This window comes from Anoplopoma fimbria, chromosome 8 (assembly GCF_027596085.1).
Source record: "Anoplopoma fimbria isolate UVic2021 breed Golden Eagle Sablefish chromosome 8, Afim_UVic_2022, whole genome shotgun sequence".
NCBI classification, from domain to species: Eukaryota; Metazoa; Chordata; class Actinopteri; order Perciformes; family Anoplopomatidae; genus Anoplopoma; species Anoplopoma fimbria.
The window spans coordinates 18,616,630-18,638,787 of NC_072456.1; the positions used below are offsets into that span (position 1 = coordinate 18,616,630).

A 22,158-nucleotide genomic window follows, 5' to 3' on the forward strand; every position below is an offset into this window, starting at 1 on the left:
AAACAAATGTCCTTACCAAAAAACACCAGTAATAGCCATACAGGTGGGATGGTAGTGGGGAGACTTCTAACACTTATTTGTTCACATGACTTAAGCATGCATGCACCATATCAAACATACTATCAGCCATAACGGCCCCTAACAGATGGTTATGCTCAATAACCAACATGCAAAAAGATTAGAATTGAATGCAATCGGTCAGTGAAATGTTAAATGCGGCCACTACGATAAACATACAGACTTTTTCTCTCAGTCATTTATTTGATTACAATTTGAATACTAAGATGCAAGGAAAGACTGGCTTGCAGAAAAATAATCATGAAACCTAGTTAAATTTGTAAAAAACAAAAACATACATGCATGTAGAGTTAAATGAACCTCTTATCTCAGACGCGATCTAATGGTCTCCATTTAGTCTGCTGCTTTCAAATCAATGAGACAGACACACACCTACTAATCACACACTGTAAGTGTCTTCCACCATCTTTGTGGTGTGAACCCCATCTAGTCGCTACTTAGTTGTTATGTTCCCCATCTATTATGGTCAATCCTTTGCTTCCTATTAGCACACACACAAAAAAAAATAACCAATGGCATCTACACGTCTTAAAAAAAGTCCAAATGGATGGCAGTGGACTACTTGGTTCCATTGAGTTGTTATTGACTGTCCTCATTTCCCAGGTGTAAGCTACCTATTAACTTCCCATTCTGTTAAAGGTTAGCGAGACAAACATGTCAACAATCCAGGTACAAACTCTGACCAGCAGCACATCAATGGTGTTTGGGTGACTTATTTTAATGGATGGAAGCCAATAAAGCCTGTGACCACTACACTGACAAATACATTTGTGTTTACTACAACCACATGTTGGCAGTACGGGGGGAGTAACGTAGGCATTGACTGTGTCAGAGTGTAAAAAGTCAGACTAAGACATCAAAACAGTCAGAAGATATTTGTCAACTAGAAGCCCCAAAAAATGTCTGGATCAGAAAAATAGTCAGAATGAAATTTAAATATCCATGCAAAGTATCCAATTTCCATATTATCTGAAGCTTGAGTATGTGTTAATTAGTTCCTGTTTTTTCTTTGAATTTGTCTGATACAGTCAAATAAAAAAAGGCTTCACAATGGACTATTCTGTTTAATCCCAAAAACATTTAAACTGAAGAGAAATATACACAAAATAGCAATGCTGAATGTCAAAACCTTGGTATTTGCTTCTGTAGGGCACCTAACAAAACTTTTAGGGTAAAAGAAATTGAGCAGGTGAGATATTGAAAAGTAGCTATCAGCTACTCCTCTGTACAAAAATGAAGCCATCCTGTTAACTATTCCGTTTCCAAATGTGTTGGTTTATTGCCACATGACCAAATGTCAACTGGTAGATCTAAACGTGAACTAAACAAAAACTACACAAGCGTCAACAGTCAACAGCTGTGCACACTAACTTCTCTAAGATTTTATAATCAAAATGAAGGTGTATCAGAATATTTACAGAGCAAATACATCAGATATAAGTGATGCAGGACTCTTCTTGACACAGATCTCAGGGTCAGTGCTCCATAGTTTGAATGGAAACGTTCCCAAAACAACGCAGCAGAGCCTCCGATGGTGGGAAATGGTTTTCCGGAAGTTTAAATTAAGTTTCTCTCTGCCCAAGTAGTACGTGAATTTCTCTCTAAACAGCAGGAGGTCTATAATTAAGTGACAAAAAATATGATGGATAAATTCCTAAATCTACAATCAAATAAACTCTTATATTCCTTTTTTAACACAAACACTGAGGAAAAGTTATATATTCATCCATTTATTGTCAGACAAACAAGTGGACACAAGATCATCACTGTCTGTTGTATTCACTGTGCACTAAAATGACTTCTATTGACCGAAAACAGTTGTTTGGATAGAAAACATTTACATGGAGTATTCAAAAGTACCCACTTTGATGTGGACGTGGCCAAAGCCAGCTCAACTTTGCACACTTCCATCTGCAGCCAGCATTGCCAGCAGCCAAAAACAACTCATAAAATAAGACAATAAATTCATTTCAGCTGTAAACAATCTCATCAGATAAGGCAGTGTTTGAAACAACAGCTACTCATTCACACAATCTAGCGACGTTGCCGTGGCCGCACCCTCTTTATTGGACACATAGCGTATCAGAAACCAAAACACAAAGACATACTTCTTCCTCCACTATGTGTCAGTTGGTGTTATTCCCAGTGATAAGAGCAACCTAACACCTCTCTGCCCCTCCTGCCTTATCTCTGGGACACATCTAACAGGCCTTCAGGCCACCCACTCGCTGTCAGCCTGCAGAACTTACCGGATACCTATTGTGCAACACGGCAGCATAACAAACTATGTTACGCAACACCAACAGGGCCAGGGTGCAGCTCACCTCTGCCCGCGACGGTCTTCAAGGAAACACCAAGAGGACACAAACATGACCTTTACATATTCATTTATTTTATCCCTCTGCAAGTTACTGGAAGTGAGGTTTTTCTCTTCACACAGCGTGCTTACAGGCTAGCACATGTGTCGTCTCCTGTTGGAGAAGCTTTATTGACACAAAGAAATGTTAGTGGGCCATGAGGGGGAAGCTGTACAAGGTGCTGCTGGGAGCTCCCTCCGCAAAATGGAGTCTTGTTTTCGACTGACAGAAACGAGAGGGGGGTGGGAGCTAGATGTGTGTGTGGGGGTGGGGGGGGGGGTCGGGTCGGGTCGTGGGTCATCGGGGGGCAGATGGGAAAGAGAGGAGGAAAAGGGGGAGGAAAAGGAGTGGAGGAAGGGGTTGTTATGCAGTCGGGGGCTGGCTGCGAGAGCCACTGTGTCGTTAAAATAATGAGTTATCTCCTCCCTCTATCCTCCCAGGTTTAAGGAACGGGGGGGGGGGACAGGAGACGCAAAGAGCGCGAATGGGGAGATTGAGTAAGAGGGGAAGGGGTTGTGGGTAAAAAACAAAAAAAGGTGGGGGAGGTGTAGGGGTTAAGGGGGCAGAGACATGATGGGGAGGGGAGTGAGCGGGGTGAAAGTGTAACCTGAGCCCCGGCAGGAACGCAGGGTGACGTAAGGGGACCTACAGGACGGTTGGTGATCACATGCATGAATGGAGGGCCGCTATGGACCCCTGTTACATGACAAGGAACGTGCACACACACACACACACACACACACACACACACACACACACACACACACACACACACACACACACACACACACACACACACACACACACACGCCGCCTAACTGTGGGGGAGAGAGAAGGGGGGAGAGTTTGCTACCTATTGGCCATGATGAACAATAAGCATATACTCAACAAATACTGAACAAGCTGAGCTAATGACTGGATGTATGGAGGGAAGATCATCGGACAGAAAAAACAGACAGAGAAACCTAAAGAAAGAGGAAGACACCTGCTGCACAATTCATGTTTTGTCGTCTGATGAAGGAAATTGTAAAACAGAATGCTTTGACACAAAGACAATGCTGTGAGCTGCTGTTTTAAATTGCATTTTGACACAAACCGAGCAAAAAAAAAAAAAGAATAATTCTAAAATAGTAGACATTGTTTGTGCGGGGGACACACACACACACACAATGACCGTGACCCCTGTGAAGCCCACCCTCCCACCGAGGACCACCCATAAGCAGACGGCTTGGTGCTCTTACTGGCTGGACAGGAGCGCTTAATTACAATAACAACCCAATCAGACGCTAATGAGCTCGGGTGGAGGGGGAGGTGGGGGGTGGAGGGAGGTAGGGGGCGCGAGGTCTGTATCGAAGCAGAGAATGGAATAACAGGGCACAGACTGGAACGTACTGTACCATACTGTGGATCTCTATAGGAGAAATGTGGGCCATCCACCCGCCTTCCCTGTCTGTTTGACACTTAATTTGGCAGCAGGAATGAGAAGAGGAGGAGGGGGGGAGGGAGGGAGGGAGGTATGGGGGGGTGTCAGACAAACAGAAACAGCAGAGGGAAAAGCTTGGAGATGGAGTGAGTTTAATGAGTTTAAGTCCTCAATAGGAAATAAAAAAATTAAAAATCCAAATTTTTCACATGAACACGTTGACGAATACGCCTATTCTGAAATGTCGCCTCTCTTGATAACAAACACGTCGAGAAAGATACCGTCTAGACATTTGTTGCTGTGTGCTGCTTGAATAGTTTGAATTCACACATTCGCGCTGTTAACAGTAACTGAATAAATTGTCCAAACCGTTCCTCAGCTTCTGTTGGTCACACAAGGAATGCCTGCATGTTATTTTACACTCTGTATGCTTTGATGTTATTTTAATATGATGAAACCATTCAAACTCTGGTCCATCCTCCATACACAGACAATAGAGCATAATGCAATATGCCAGGACAGAACAGGGCTTAACAATATTGGGTAAAAACAATATTGTAATCGATATTATTATAACATTTTTTCACTTAAAGTTAGACCATCAGTAAGCTGAGCGAATGAATGCATTGTGCAATGCCTGCAGGGGAAACCAGAAACCAAGTTGTAATTAAATGAGGAAAAAGTATATTATTTATAGGAAGTAATGACTGTTTACTTTTAGAAAATGCACTTTTGGTCATGAAATAATAATTTTGATAGTTTTTAATTTTCTGTCAAGCAATAAAATGGTTCCTTAGTTTGCGATGGTGAGTCAAACTCTCCTTATTCCATTATGTTGATGCTGAAACAATCTATTGTTCAGCCCTAATATTAAACTTAAATATTAAGCAGTAGTGTTTCCATGGCTTAAGTAGTCCTGATGCTGTAACGGTCATTGACCATAATATAGTGGCATAAGCTCCCTGTTCACACGCTACCCTTTAAGAGCAATAATAGGTGAAAACACCTTTCAAATACTGAGCGTTTAGATTATGAATGACCTATTCAGTCCTCCTGCTTTCTGTGACGCGTAATTTGAAACTGTGATGTCAACATTAGTTAAACAATGTCTCAAGACATTCCAGCACTTTATGATCTACTTGGCTGCTTATGGCAACAAAACAGTTTCCGATTACAAGTGCCATTCTGAAACACAGATTAACTGACTACTGGTGTTAAGTTTTTCAACCCTGAAAACCTAACCTGAAAATAACCTTATGCTGTAGACAACAATGTGTGCTTAAAACAGTGTGAACCACTGTGCAACCTTTCTCTCTTTTTACTTCTTTTTACTTGCAGATATCTCTTAGATCGTAAGAATATCAGCCAGGACGGCTTTAAGTCTTTAGTAGTCTACTGGCTGTTTGTGTGTTTTTTTTCCAATTTGCACCCATTCTAAATCCGTCTAAAGACATCTGTTAAATGGCAGTATATATATATATTTGCAAATTTCCCTTCAGCTCCTAGCCATTTTAGCACGTCATCATCCATCTCCGTCACATCTTTAACTCCCTCTGGCTTGTCAAATATGAAGCGGAATTAGCTCACAGAATAAGCTCTTAATAATTACAGCTCAAGAATTATTTGAGCGTGACCGGTGCAACTGAGGTCATAGTGATGTAACGGCTATCTCTGACAGCAAACTGCCATCTCCACTATTCAGTGAGCACCCACAGCTGCAGCCTCCGTTATAGTGTAGCTACAATTTCAGAGAGATTCTTCTCTTATTTTTAGAGTTGTGCTCCCCTGCAGAGAATTTAATATGCATCAACTAACCGTAGCTGGCTGGCAGTGAGAAAGTGGATCACACTGGCAGTTCTAGAAGGTTAGAGTGGAGCCCTATGAGGCCCCGGGTACCAGCCTGCCTCTGCCTTTCACTGTAGCAGAGGGCAGCCTCACGTTAGTCGAGCGTGAAACCAGACCTGTCCAGCATGAAACCAGGTGGCGGCTAACTCTGGTTTAGACGCACGTTGCCCCTGATGAGGTGATCTGCTGATTATAGATTTGTCAACAGATCACTTGCTGAACAAACCCCAGGAGGGAGAATATGCGGCCGCCGTGCCAAGTGGACTGCCAGTGGAAAAATGCATTTGTTTGTTGATATAGCTGTGGAAAGTCCTGAGAAGTAAAGCCAGCTCCCCGTGCGCCCACTGCCAAGCTGTGGCTTTTACAGCGAAAAAAAATGACGCCGAGAAATTGCATGAGAGGCATTTTGATTAACATGTACCAACTTGTACCTTCAAACAAAGAGACTTGAGGACCAAAATAACAGTAGGAGAGCCAAAGACATAGAGAGGGGGGGGGGGGCAGTTTGAAGAGTGGAAATAATCTCAAATTAAACCACACAACAAATGCTTTTCAGACGACACCTTCTGTGAACAATAAGAGGAAAAATGAACAAGCGATCCGATGAGCGAGCGCAGTGAACACGTGCTTCGTGACCGACCTGTGCTTCCACATTCGAGGGCATCAGATAAAGGTGGGGAGTGGGGGGGGCATGGGAAGGGAGACGGAGCGGGAGGGAGGGAGAGAGAGAGAGAGAGAGAGAGAGAGAGAGAGAGAGAGAGAGGGAGTGTGTGTGGGTTGGAGCACCTGTTCCTCCATTGCCTCAGCTTCCCATTGAGGAGCATGGCAGGGGAGTTGGCCTAGCCTATTTATACAGAGCGCTGGGTCCCGTTACCGCTGTGGCACCGGGCCAGGCTGTGGCAGATTGAGGCGGGTAGAAAAGAGCAACATGCAGACCCTGCGCTGTCAGATGGCTGGCCAAGAAAAGAGAGAGAGAGAGGCCTAAATCAGATCACACTGGTGACTTTGGCTCACTTCCTTCCATCCACCTTCCGGCATTGGCAAAAGGAGAGAGGAAGGGAGGGATGGAGGAGGGATGGAGGGGGGGGGGGGGTAGGTGCAGACAGAGGGAGACAAAGAGACAAAATATAAACAGAGACGAAGAATGAGGAAGAGAAAAAGAAGTGAGGGAGGTCACTTGTTTTTTTTTTTTTTTAAAAACAGTGACTCACTGTTTTCTACTTCCACGGAGCTCGGTTAGACCTTGGACTCGAGGCTGCTGAGAGTGAGGAGGAAAAAGACAGGTGTAGGAGCGAAGTGGAGAGAAAAAAGAGGCAAAAGAAACAAGAGGAGAATGTGAGTGGACAGCCCTGTTTGACATCTCCGTAGAGTGACAGGGTACCTGATAGGAACCGATCCCTCGAGTCCATGTCCACCAACACAAACACCAACTATCCACCGCATGAACACGCCTAGTCTGACGGAGAAACATGTCTTACATCCATCTTTCATGTAAGATGGATAGAAGACGAGATGACTAGAAGGTCTTTTCAGTCGTCACATTCACACTCAAAGCAGTTCATGAAGTTAACATAAGGGCTTAAAACTGCCCATGTTTTAGAAGACAATTCATATAAAGCCCATCTATACATCTCCTGCAAACTATTGCACCTCTGCTCTGACTGCATACTCAAAACCAGCAAACAAAGGCCAGGAATTTAAAACCCTCGGTCCATATGTAAAGCAGATAAGATGTTCACTGTCTTTGTATCTGAGGTTTTTCCTTATTCCTCATTCCATTTCCAGCTCTCTCTCTCTCTCTCTCTCTTTTTCCTTTCATGTGCCTCGTATGTCTCTGCAGCACAGCACAGTGCAATTTTAACCTTTCAAAAAGAAAATCACCTGACAATTTAGAAAATCAGACATGGAAGCCGACATGTTTGCCATGACAAACATACATAATAATACAGAACTAGTAAGTCTTTCTGCTTAATTCCATGACCGATTGTAACCAACATGTTCCCTGTCTAGAAAAATAAATCGGACAGCTGGTAGTACACAAACCAAGAAAAGAAAAATCCGAAAAATTCTGGCCACGCCTGACAAAACAGCTAAACCAGGTGGTGCTCCAAACAAATAAAAAGCATGTTGGGGGGGAGCAGCATTCCTGAAATACTCAAAGCATTTGGAAGCAGACAGAGGACTGTGAAACAAGAGCAGGTAATCAAACGCAGGCTGGACTGTGCCTAAGATATAGTGCAAGACAGACAGACAACACACACACACACACACACACACACACACACACACACACACACTCACAGACTAGAGTGAGTAATACAAAAAACATCTGATGTTCCTTTTCATCTTCCCACGTTAGCGAGCGGAGCGCACAGTGGCGTCTTGGTGTGGTGTGGTGAGCCTCGGCCTGAGGAGGGAGGCAGTCGGGGCTCGGTTCCTCTGCTTGAGTCGCAGCCGCACGGCAGCAGCTGCAGGGCCCGGCCCCACCAACGCTCCGACCCACAAACCATATCTACACACGAGGCTGGACGAGCTACGCCTGCCTGGTGGCTGTGCCAAAGCGGCTTCTTCAATCCCATATAGACCTCTACGTCTGAGCAATGGCTGGGAAGCTACATTTCCCAAACTATCCTGCTTCCTGTAGTACGGTGGTGTACGCTTTTAGTCGCTCAGCACTCAAGACAGGAAACAGAAAAAAAATCAAGATGAGGAGGGATTCAGACTAGAAAGGGAGAGTACAACCGCTGTGACGGGACAGTTGCCCAAGCTTTAGCGAAACAAGCTAACTCTGTTTTTTCACACTGAGTCGTTTTTTTGTTTTTTTACCTCCAGCTAAAACAGTTTAAGGGTTTAGTGGAGGTATTTCCCTGTGTGGTGAATGGACGAGTGAGCTCATCCCAAGCGTGGCCAATCCTATTGATTTGGATTGCTGCAAGGCTGCCAACTCTGAGCTACAGCGGAATCCAAAATTTGATGCAAAACGTTGAAAAACAGGAGGAGGAAATAATTTAACTCTAACTGCCTTGAAATGAGACTGCAATTGTTTGTGTGTCTCTCTATATGAATGTGTGTGTGTAAATGAGCCTATAGAGACTAAAGAAAAGAGATGATAAGTTAAGAAGCACAGGAAATAAAAAAAGATGCAGAAGCGATGGAGAAACTAAAGAAGTACAGGAGCAAACGGGGAAGCAAAATGGGGGGAGAGTTGACAAACTGAGACGGAAAAGAGGGAGAGGCAGAGGGGCCAGGTCGGTTTAATGGCCAGTTTGTCTGCACTGTTAGACCACCAGCTCTCACACACACACACACACACACACACACACACACACACACACACACACACACACACACACACACACACACACACACACACACACACACACACATCATGCCTCTCTGCTTCCTTCTTTCCATATCTCTCTCTACCTCCACCTTTTCTTTGCTCAGGCCTGTAACCCACAGCTTTGGGAGTGCATCCTTCAATTTTAAGTGAAATTAAATTGTATTTTTTCTCTCCGTTTTAGCATAAATATCTACTCTTTAAATCACTTGTTTTGTGATCTACTTTGAGAAAAGAAACCAGAAATCAAACAACAGATCTATTCTTTTTTAATATCATTGGATTGTTGTTGACACATGCTTCGGTGTGTGTGTGTGTGTGTGTGTGTGTGTGTGTGTGTGTGTGTGTGTGTGTGTGTGTGTGTGTGTGTGTGTGTGTGTGTGTGTGTGTGTGTGTGTGTGTGTGTGTCCTATGCTGCTTTAACAATGTTTAACCGACCATTAGGCGTCTCGCTCTTGGAGAAAGTGAGGAAAACAGACACTTAATGCCAGTCTGGAGTGGAAGGAGTGTCCCAGAGTGGCACAGCTGATACTGTAGCCTCCATCTGGGAGAAAACACTGGAGGGACTCGTGCCAAGACGGAGTGAAACGGGACAGAGAGATGAAGAGCGTGTGTGCTTCGTTTATGGGCCTGCACCAAGCATTCCTAATTCACTTACAGTTAAAGAGTGCCCATATTGAATCATGCCTTGCTGTTAAATGACAGCGTAATGAATGGAAGTCATTTTACAATACCGCTGTGGCCACAGGACCTCCCCCTCCAGGGACTTGTCTGTCAGAGGCTAGGTAACAGCGAGTGATTTGTTGACTGGAGGGGTGGGGGGGGGGGGCGTTGAACGTTAACATGACGTCAGTATTCCATCCATGCCATACCTAACATGCTCCGGCCCCGTACGGAAAAACTAACAGAGGAGGGCAGTGATCTAAAGTCTTTGGGAATCTGCGAAGGGTTTCTGTGGAAAAACAAACAGTAGACGGAGCGGATATTTGCTCACAATCATAATCCAACAACTAAACATCCATCCATAACACGTTGACAGAACTTTGCTGCTTCATATGTAATGATAACAAGTCTGCAAGAAGTGGAAGGCAGTAACGAAAACAGATTTTTGCTAAGATTTATAACGCATTTTATTGGCTCTAAATCATATCCAGCTACGTAGATGGATTATCTAATTAATGCCAACCCAGGGGGCGTCATTTAAAAATAATAAAATAGACCTGAATGCTTCAAAGGTTTTAATGTTTTGCCATAACTGATACTTACAGCTCTACTCAATAATTTGCTTTTTCCCCAGTACATATACACACTATGTGCAACTACGATGGAAACCACACCACTGCTTTTACTCAAACGAAAACTTGGAAGGTATATCTAGGATCTCTGTTTAAGAGCTAAAGGCATCCATATTTCAGTGACGATGTTGAGTTTTATGTATTATATTATTTAGCTAAATATGGTCTCAACCTGCAACTGAATTCACATGAACTGTAATCTGCCAAGCAGTTCGGGGAAAATCTAATTTGCTTTTTGATGACCCGCTCTAGGACTTTTGTCTTTGCTAATGATTTCCAAAAGTGTAAATTGCATTGCATTACAGCTGTTTTAGGAAAACACTGTTCATTTCTGTTAATCGACCTATTAAAAATCAGTTTGTGAATGTTGAAGAAGTTGATTGGTCCAGTATAAAGTAGCTCAATTGATTTGCATTACATGTTTTTAAAGAGTGAACAAAAACTGAGCTCCAGAGATGTATTCTGGCGTGTACCAGGCCGTTAGTGGGTTTGTTATTATATGTATCACTGCCAAGGAAAGCCACCGCTCAATAGATAAATCTCCCAAAACGCAGAAACAAACCAGTTAATACAAATCAATTAACAGTTAATAAAATAAAAACTCCCAATAAAAATCATACAAGCATACATTCTGTAATTAAATGATCACATTCACTGCTTGGCCAGTGGTTTTTGTGGGGCATGGACAGATTCTCTCCCCGTCTGGTTTCATGACTACAGTGGGTGAGATGGCGAGGCGGTGGACGGAGCAGTGCAGTGGGCACATGAAGGAATGGTGGAGGGAGGCTGCTTTGTGAACCCTCTTTCTGTTATGCAGGTGGTCTCCGTCTCTTCCCCGTCTACCGTAACGTTTGTGAAATGCATTGAAGACTGTGTGCAGTACGGTACACGTTGTGAAAGCAGAAGAGGTGTGAGGAGAGTGAGGAGGTAAGTAACACTGCAGATTTACAGTCTTGAGCCAGACTTCTGCCGATGTCTGTGATCGGTGTGCACTGAACATGCAAGACTGACCTGTGAATCACAAGTGGCCTTATGGATCAATTACAAACACTTTGTTATTGCAGTGAGTCTGGGAGAGTAGTAAAACTGAACTCTGATCAGTTATTGGCAGATTGAGATTCAGTGAGTTACTCCCACTTAGTACAGGACACAAGCTGATTGGCTGAAGGACCTGAAATGGTTACAGGTGTTAAGACTAAGTTTTTGATAATGTATGCTTTGTATACAGTGGACACTGCTGTGTGGGTCGAGAGACGGAAAAAGAATCCATGCTTATATCGCCACTGGCAACATAATAAAAATACACAGAAGCACCTCAATAATAGGCCACTATAGACTAAGACAACTATGCATTAAAAATGCATAAATGTGAGTTAAATGCAGTGAATGTAGAAGTGTAGGGCACTACCAGTACAGCTAGTGCAGTCACCTGTCACCATAGTAACCCATCTCAGGCTAGTTCATCAGGACCCCCCCCCCCCCCCCCCACACACACACACACACACACACACACACACACACACACACACACCTCAACTGAACACATTACACATACAAACATGAGTGCTCATAAAAGGACACGCACACACACACACACACACACACACACACACACACACACAGACGCTGCAAACACAACACAATCAGAAAGGTCCATGTGACCGGGCGTTCACGATGAGCAGGTGTACACGTTAAGCATCACTTAGGCCCAGCTGGAGCGAGCATGCATAAGAGAGGAGAAAGCTAAAAACAAAACAAAAAACGGGTGGGAGAGATAGAGAGAGATAGAGAGAGAGAGAGAGAGAGAGAGGTGTCAAATGGATTGTGTTCACACCTTTAAGAGGTTTGAAAGAGGAGGTTTTCCCACCCCGTACAGAGATGGATTAGCAGGTGTGTGTGTGTGTGTGTGGGGGGGGCGACAGGTCCGCAGGCTGTGCGCATCTGCAGTGTGAAAGAAAAACAAATCAGTGGATGAGAGTGAACCCTCTTACCCCTGAGTGTAAAAGCAAACGAAGGGAGGGAGGGAGAACGAGGGATGGATGTGGGAGGAGATGGAGCTCCGGCGTAAAGTGGGAGAGAGACACACAGCTGAGACAGAAGAGGCCTGGATACGGGAAGACGAGGAGGGAGTAGAAGTTGTTGTGGTTCAAATAACTTCTGCTGATTTAATCATTTCACTGATCAAATCTGCTGCATTTTTCTCACCCAGAATGTACCACAAATGCATAAATCCTATCCTGTGGCTGATGAAGGAATGATGATTGAAAGTTTAGGGAGAAAACATACAAAAAGTTAAGTTTAATTTGGACCTCTTACTTTTTGTCTTACATGCATTTTTCATAACTTTGAAAGGAAAATGCGCTTTGCTAAAGCTTGAATCTATCCATTCCTCTGCTCAATGACAGTTATCAACATTATGATCATGTGTGTGTTGTGGTTATCAACTGCCAAGAGGCCCACTGCTCTGTGTGTCAAATTACCACTTTTCAGTCATATGACAGTCCTAAAAATCAATTTAACCCATCAGGTTTAGGTACACAGCCACTCCAGCCCAACACACTCATATACACGAAACACACACACACACACACACACACACACACACACACACACACACACACATCCCAATGCACTTATATGCTTGGAGACATGATAAGAGATACAAAAAGGGGGTCGCTGCACAAAGTTATGCACATACAGTGCTTTATAAAGAATTAGACTGCTTATTAAATGGTATAACTTTGTCTGAGATCCAAACAAAATTAAAAGAAAATACTTTATTTCTTAGGAAATTAGTAAAATGGACTAATTGGTTTTGTTCAAATGGCAGAATAAACCCATATTAAATAGAAATCTAAATTAATTCACAGACAGAACTAAGCCTGGCACAGTTGGTACACATTACCGTTTTTAATTTGAACTTTATTATATTCATAAATGTCGTATTTTATTATGTCAGAGTATAGAAATAATTAAAACTAAAAGTGTAGCTAAAAAAACTCAAGGGGTGTTCAAAATTTACTGCACATGCAGTCTTATAAAGATTAAACTCTCGGTTGCATCGTTTCCACATCCTTGTTACGCTTCATATTTTCTTGTCCTACATATGTGTATCGTCAGTGGGGTCAGAGAGTCAGAAACTGCTAGAAGATCAGTGTCCGACGGACAAAGATGGACACGTTAACTGCTGCGACTGTAACCCTCAAATTACAGGATGGTTTTCTAAACTGTAACCACCCGAGCCCAGATACAGAATCCCATGTGATACAAACAGTCAGCCTTCCTTCTCAAACGAACTCAGATAAATCTGGAAACAGTGTTTTAAATGTCAGAAGTTTTCTGTCTACACAATTGCTTACATAAAAAGTCTGCCGTCCACTGACCTGCCAAAACAAAAGAAAAACACTTCTATCTCTGGTAGGCGCCGGCCAACTGAGCCAGCAGTTTTACATCTTTCGTACAAAAAACATTTCCCCTGTTTTTGAACAGTTGTTTACAAAAGCATAGTCAACAACGAACTGCAGGGAGTCATTCCGGTGTAGACAATGAAAATGTATTCAAATGTTCCTTATCATAATCAAATTGAGAGACATTCAACCTTATCAGTTTTGGATGCCACCTTCGCCCCCCCCAAAATATTTTAAACACATTTTGAATGGTCAAAACTCCCGGGTAACAGTGGACGCAGAGCCAATGTGAAGACACAAAAAGATGGACTTTCAACTTCACTCACATTAGGACATGGACATGGACATGGACATGGCGTCGGCCAGTGTCGGGTCCTGCCTGCAAAAGGGCCCTCCGAAAGATCCCCTTTGCTGATCCTCACATTACAGCGCCAGCTCAACTCGGATTTTACTGTGTGAAGTCACCAACGGTTAAAATAGGGCAGATCCAAACAGCAACAAGGACTATCAAATCAGATTGTTGCAGCATGGCGTAACAGTGCTCTGTGTTTGTGTTCCCCGCATCCCAGTCCTCCCTCCCTCCCTCCCTCCCTCCCCCCTGAAACTCAACCACATTTCTGTGCAGTGAGCAGATGTTTACAAAAACAGTACTCTGTCTAGGAATGGGAGTCAGGGAAAAGGGCATCAGTTAAGCTACGCTTTTCTTTTTTTTTTTTTTTTTTTTAAAAGGGGAGAAACAGTCCAAGACTAATGCATATTTCCGCCTCACATGATACTGGGATGGATATGACGGATTCCTTCAATCAGTGTAGTCAAAGACACTGAGTAGCTTGAATCAATTCATTCATTTATTTTCTCAATCAATTTGGCAATGACAAAGTTACCACAATATGAATGAATACACTATAGGTTTTCTCCGTAGCTATAGACATGAGGCTTACTGAGATATTCAATACAAAGAAACTGAGTAAAAGTATAAGTATCTGATAAAATATTCTTGTTGTTAAACTTTGAATATAGTGGATGCTATTACTTTTCTATGTTTGTTTGTAGACTAAAGTCAGATATGAGGTAACATGTGGCCAAATGATCTGATTTAAAGCTATCAACACCAGACATTACAGCCTTCAGAAAGCCTTGGCTGGTATACTTCTCCTTTAGTGGGCTATTCAAAGCATGTTGAGAACACTATACGTAAATAACTATTTTATCTACTTTCCAAAAAGATTAATTCAAATAATCCTTTCAGCCTTTTCAGTCGATTATAAAATGAAAACAATGTTAACGGCGCCTTGAAGCGTCTGTCGAAAGCCGACAAAACTGAACACACAAGCAAACACAGTAGAGTGTATTTACTTGTCGGCTGATAAAACAGTGAATTGTGGGGGTAAAAAAGGTCAGGTTGTGTTTTTCGTCCTACGATTGCGTTGTTGGTAAAGACAGCAAGGGAAAACACACACACACACACACACATACACACACAAGAGTTCTGAGAAGTTGTAAGGGATACTTGGAAGGATAAGAGCAGAGGAGGAAGCACTTAGGAAAGGCACCCCAACAGTTCATTTCCTTTAGAAGTACATATTGCCTTCCTGGCCAACATTCAAAACGCAGCACACACAGCTGGTGGAGTCCTCAGTTCATGACCCCCATTGTCTGCAGGCTCTGTGAACGTGGACTACCCAAACGTACAATGGCAATCTGCATTCGGCGGCACAGCTGCACTGTGAAAGCCACCATTCTGCATGTAGCCCATCAAACATCCATTAAAGGCTGTTCTAATGGAGAGGCGTGGGAACAATATGCAACAGAAAACGACAACAATACAACAATAGTAAATGACTTTGGACTAATTCTGAAATGTAATGTGTGTTTGAAATGTACAAACATTAAAATGTTCATCATATGGATTCAATGCTATGTTAAGACATTGTTATTAGCGACAGGTGTTTATATATCTTGATTCTTCTTAATCTTACTACAAGTTGTGTTGTGCGAAACCCTCAACATCTCCAAAAAGCATTAATATGCTTCAAGTAATTATCTGTCGTTAAGATTATTGTGGAAGAAAATCTAACTATTTAAGTGTCGTACTGTGGCCATAGAAAATTCTTGTTTCTGATTCATCAGCAGGACAAATCAAGCATAATCCTGGTGAATAATTAAACCACTAGAGATAATCTTATCCATTTTATTATGAGGATATGTTTGCTTCTCTTGTTTTCTGTTATAGTAAACACAATCTTTGGGTTTTGGACAGTTGGTTGGACAGAACAAACAATTTAACGACATTTGTCATCCAGAGAGCTCTGTCAAGATTAGTTCTCAAACTTTAAAATGACTCACTTAGTAAATATAGTCATCACGTTTAATTTTTAGAAACACTCGTCACAACCAGTACAATTCCTTGGAATCGACTATTGATTCCTCTTATTCATGCTTTCTGACAGTTAGGCATGTACAATGACCTGACATACGCAAACTGTCAACGGTCATAAACATGAAGGATTGCACCATATTTTTCCCCTGATCATGACACATTGTGAAAATGAATCCGTGTTGAAATTGGCAGGAGGAGAGCTAGTTAATGTTAGCTGTCACCTGCCGCTGGGCAACACAGTCCTGCTAGGCTAAATAACAGAGCTAACAGCTAACGTTAACAGAAGTTGCACTGAGTTACATTATGATGCCTTCAGGCTCTTTTCAGTAAAAATTTGTATTGTGCATGGTAAGGTATAACGTCATCAGGATGTGTGCAAATGCAATCTTGCAAAAAGTTGTTTGTGGCGAGAAACTTAAATAAAAACACTTGTTTGAAGGAGACGTTTTCACAGCAATATAAAATAGAGAGCTCTATAAGCAGCTAATAATACATAATTAAGTCTACTAATGCCAGGGTCTTTAAATCAAGAAAATGTTAATAAAGACACACTCATTTAAAGTGTGTTTTTATGCAAATATCCACTACAGATGTCTAAAAACTAAGTACAGTACAGTACTGTGTACAGGAAGCCATGGTGTTATTGTGTCAAAACGAAAGGTGTCAAGCAAAACTAACTTTACTTTAGGTTAAACTGACTTCAACTAACCTTCCAGAAAACAAATGATTATTCAAACACAGACTCCATTTTCTTCTGTGTTCACTGGCCATTGTATCAGCACAATACAGCCCTCTGAGGTCTCCTTAAATGAAGTAATGGATTCAGTAGAGGGATGGCTACTCTGCTTTACATTGTGACTTTCTTTGCCTCAAACATAAACACTAATTTTCGTTACAACACACGTCATGCAATTTGTCCATTTGATGATTCGGCTGTGTGGTGGGTCAAGGGGGGGCTCTCAGGGGCTAGTGCTAACATGTAGATCACTCTGGAGCCTGCCGCTCTGGTACACACTGTTCTCATGCATGACCACCTCCTCTGGACACACAAAAACAAAACACACACACACACACACACACACACACACACACACACACACACACACACACACTCACTCACAGAAAACATACATTGCCCGGAAGTAGGCAGGTCAGGAGCTGAGAGATGAGATCCTGCAGACAGCACAGGGTGGCCAGGGTGCATACAGATATAGACGTGTACACACCCACACACACACACAGGGACACATGCACAGGCACCTACATGGTGGGCCACTTCAAACACATTCCACAGCATGAACAGCATTGTCGGGAAAATGCCACTGTGCACTCCAGTGAAGAGAGCCTGAGAATCCAAACGGGCTACAGACAAACTCACAAGGGACACCTCCAGTCGTCCTGATTTTCAAATCAACGTGTTCCTCCACCAGCAGAGTTGGAATAACAAACCATTCAACTGTAGTTCATGAATAAATGGGACTGCTTTGGACATTTAATTCACATGGTCAAGGTGGGAGATTCTTTAGGCTTTGCAGTCCGTGTGACTTACTCCATTTAAGAAGCATACAGACGGGGGAAAGCATACGTAACAACACGCATGCACGTTACTCCTTTCCAACAGAGCTGTGCTTACAAGCCTGAGAGGAACAAGAAGGGGGCAAGGCTCCCAGTTGCACAACTTGTTTTTTCCGCGAGTTAGACCAGGAGACAGCTACTTACTTACAGAAAAACTGCAGATAACTATGACAAACTGAAGCAACCCTCCATATCACTTTCTGTAGAGAGCGTCCAGCAGATCCCAGCCCACAGCGTGGTTTACATATCAATATGGCTTCCTCTTTCCCATGACTGAGGATGTCAGGCAGCGTGTGGATTCAGAATTAAATATTTTAAGTATTTTTAGGCGTAAACATCTCAAGAGTGCCAAATATGGTCACTTCTCAGGAGAATTGAGAAAGTCAGGAACCAGAAACAGCCAATGACAAGGACCCCAACCCCAGAGAGAGAGAGAGAGAGAGAAGAAAGAGGAGGAAGGAGGGGTACCAGCAGCCCTGTCTCATAAGACCCCCTTTCAGGGCCTCTGTTCTGTCTGCATACATGACCTGTGTAAAGTAGCCAGAACGTTTCCTTTGAACCTTGCCACTGGGAGCAACTTTTAAGTAGTGTAACTCAAAGTTTGAACAGCCTAAACCTTTCAATAACAAACAAATGAAACACAAGATGCAGCAAACACCAGTTTATTAATGGTTTCATTAGGATGACTTGTTCCCTAATTTTAGACTGGTGTAATAGCTATCTTGCTCGAACCACACGCACCAAGTCCGTGCCATGAAATACTCTGTGGACTTGTGCAACACATCAGCTAAAAAACACTGAACGCAAATCTCAAAAGCACAGATGTAGGTCAAAGGTTAAACCACTGATAAAACCCAGTCAAATGTTATTTAATTAATTCCAGTGAACTTGTATTCCAGCTATTCTTTATTTACAATCAACGTGTTTAATTGAGGCTTTCTATCATTCGATCCGAGTCAGCACTAGTAAGTTACCACATGGTTAAAATGAACTGTGTTTATCTACTTAAACAAGGTTGTTTTTCCTTCTCTCATTCAATTCTCTCCCACTGTCAATACCCCTTTCACAACATAACATGATCGACCCATACAATTGAGTCAATGATTATAGTATTTCTATAACACGGGTCAATCTGTTTCTCCTAACTTAAAAAAAAAGGTAAATATCATATTTATCCCATAGAGACCTTCCACTATAATACTGTGCATGATCTTGTTTACCAGTGAATTGATTAACTGATTTAAAGGCTTTTTATTCTTTCGATATATGAACGATTTAAAGCAACAGCAGACAACAACAAACGCAAAATATGATAAATGATCCCTCCGCTGAGGCTGTTTAAAGCGGGATCATTATCTCACGCACTGTTTATATGAACTCGCTGCGATCTAAACTCTTAATTCATTGATACCAATAAAAACCAATAAACAGCACAGAGAGCAGATATCCCTCCGACGGGGATGACGCCCATACTATCGGTGCGATCCGTTAAGGAGCAACGTCGGCTAATCCAGCGCCTATAAAGAGACTTCTTAGCGTCGGCGGCTAATTTGTTTACGTTCAGGCTTGCAGCAGCAGTGTGTGTGTGCGTGTGTGTGTGTGTGTGTGTGTGTGTGTGTGTGTGTGTGTGTGTGTGTGTGTGCGTGTGCGTGTGCGCGTTGTTTTTGTTGCGTGTCTGTCGCCGTGAGAGGCCTCGCCGCGCACACAGGGCCGATCCTGCTGCTCCCAGTTTAGACTCGCTGCAGCGGACCACACTCGTCCAGTTACAGCGACTAATCTGGCCCTGGGGCTGGCTCATCCAGCACAGGCCGCTAAAGCAGCATGTACCTTTAAGAGACGGCCCGGGGGGGGAGGGAGGGAGGGGGGGGAGTACTCAATAATGGCACGCAGAAATATCAATTATTATTGCGCGGCTACGCATACGCAACAACTAAAAATGACTAGCAGCTTTAATTATACCCTATGTGAAACTGTACGCATGCGCCAGATTGAAGGCGAGTGCCTCGTGACCAAAATAGCAATCTTAATTGATGGAATAAAGAATAATAATAATAATAATAATAATAATAATAATAATAATAGTAATAATAAGCGTGCTATTATAAACTGCATGATAATCCACAGGGAACTTAAGAGAGTTTGTTTGATAAGACACATTTACTATAATGTGCTTAGAATAGTCAAACAATGTTCCTTTCGTAATAACACGTCTGTGTAGAGCTCCTTGGTTTGTTTATGTTGTCTTATGCTTAATGGCAGTTCATCCTCCTATAGAGACGATAATCAGAAGCACACATTTAGTTTGTCCTTTCTTCTCCCTGTGTAAACAAATGTCTTCATATATCAAATAAACAAGCACGTTGTAAAAACATATGTAATGACAGACATGAAGCCACATTGCTAAGAAGAAGAAAAACAAAATACTTACTTTCTCCGTTTATTAGTCCACACTGGCATATAATGCAGGTGCCGATGATAAAAAACACAATTTGTGCTCGCAGCTTTAGTGTCCACCGTCTCATTTTGACTTGAAGATAAGTTGAGCTCACCTCTTCAAGCTTCTCCAACAAAAAAAAAAAAAAAAAAAAAAAAAAAAAAAAACACTCCAATGAGGGAGAAAAGTTTATATCAACAGGCGTTGGAATAACAAAAGCACTGAACAAATTCTTAAAAATGAAGGTCCAATATAGCCAACAGAGTCACCGTTGCCCCCCGTGGACCGGGGGGGGTCATACATCGAGGAGCAGCTCCCCGGCAGAGAGTGCGGTGGAGGCGGTGTGAACCCTGGACGAGAAACAACAACAGACCACTAAATAACGTGATCCTGGGCTCTGGCAACACACGTGCGAGTAAAGATCTTCATTTTCCATAAGTGAAGGCGCCAGTCCACGTTCATGTGTTGTAATGTTGTCGCTCCACTTAATCAAGAAAGAAAATTGCTATTATTATTGTTATTATTATTATTATTATTTATATCCCATGCGCAACGGGGGCTAGTGTGGAGCTCCCCGGAGGAGGTCCACTGGCCCCGGGATCATTGTCTCTGTAATGCACCGCTCCAATGAGGGAAGACCCAGTTTATAAAAAAAAAAAAAAAAAAAAAAAACAATCAGTAAGAAATATTTCAAAAACAGCCTCCTCTTCTGCTCCTCCAGCAGGACTGAGCTCCACTTATGGATCTCTCCAAATGGAGAGCCAAGGGACGGGAGTTGGCTGGGTTTTGCGCTCTCTCCTCTGAAGTCCACAGGTCTCTCTCTCTCTCTCTCTATATATATATATATATATATATTTATATATATATATATATTTATATATATAAATATATATATAAAATTATATTAGCCCTGTTTGCTTGTATCTTCTCAGAAGCTCACCCCCTTTTTTTCTAAAGACAGATGGGAGCACATCCCAGGAAACTCCTCTCCTCTCCTCTCCTCCTCCTCCTCCTCTCCGTCCAGCTACGTGCAGGAGAAACGTGCAGCTTCTCCCCACGACGACCTTCCTCTGAACTCCTTCACCCCCGCTGACCACCACGCCGCAAACGAATGAAAACACCCAGAAAACGACGCAAAACGGGAGAAAGGAAAAACAAAAGACGGGGAGGCTCGCGAGGTAAACTGGCGCTCCTCTCTCCCCCAAAAAAATCTATTATGAAGGAAGCAAAACCATAATAATACAAAATAAAAAAACACACAAACAGGCTCCGTTTAACCTGCACGCTGCTGTGAAGTGAGGAAAACTCTCCACCACGCCGCCCGTCTCTCTCTCTTTTTTTTTTTCTCTCTCCCTCAGATTATGGTTAGCTGGTGAGGGGGGGAGGGAGGAGGGGGAAGGTGGGAGAGAGACAGCTAACGATCGCGAGCTAATCCAAAACAAACGAGGTTTCAGCGTCCGCGAGAGAGTTGAGAATGAAAGAAAACACACGCGCGCGTATCAACAAAGTCCGCGTCCTTTCCCCGACGGTGAGGCAAACAAACGTAAAAAGACTTAAAAAGACGAGTCAAGTGTAAAAACTTGGATTCCCGTTCCGTTTAGCATTGCTCTCCCTCAGGTTCCCCCTCTTTCCGTTTCCGTCTCTCTCTCTCTCTCTCTCTCTCTCTGTGTGTGAGTCTCTCTCTCTCTCTCCACCAGTAAACAAGTCCTGCCAGTCACCTCAGCTGGGCCACACGTGGTCTGCGGGAAAACCCGGAGCGGATAAACCCGGTTACCCAGCGAGCCGGGGTGCGGATCTGGACTGTCTGTGCGAGCCGGCCGCTGCCGTTAGTGTCAAAACACCGGCGGTCTTTGTCGGAGGAGAGGAGGAGGAGGAGGAGGAGGTACACATCAACGCCTTGTTAGAAACGGGAAAACGAGAGATTTAATACATTTAAATATGTCGAGCAGAAATTCCCCTTTTCTTATATCACTTTGTTTGTGTGTGAGAATGGAAAATCACCTGCTAAATTGTGTGGTTTATAC

The 22,158-nt window shown here is 42.9% G+C and overlaps 1 protein-coding gene across 1 annotated transcript in view; it reads right to left on the reverse strand.

Moving 5' to 3' along the window:
- insrb (insulin receptor b) overlaps window positions 1-20,249 on the reverse strand; it is a 72,153-nt gene extending 51,904 nt beyond the window's left edge. The window contains exon 1 of the mRNA XM_054602274.1: window positions 20,129-20,249. Coding sequence (XP_054458249.1) covers window positions 20,129-20,222 — 94 coding nt within the window. The 5' untranslated portion in view covers window positions 20,223-20,249. The remainder of the gene's footprint in view (window positions 1-20,128) is intronic.
- Between the last annotated feature and the right edge of the window lie 1,909 nt (window positions 20,250-22,158).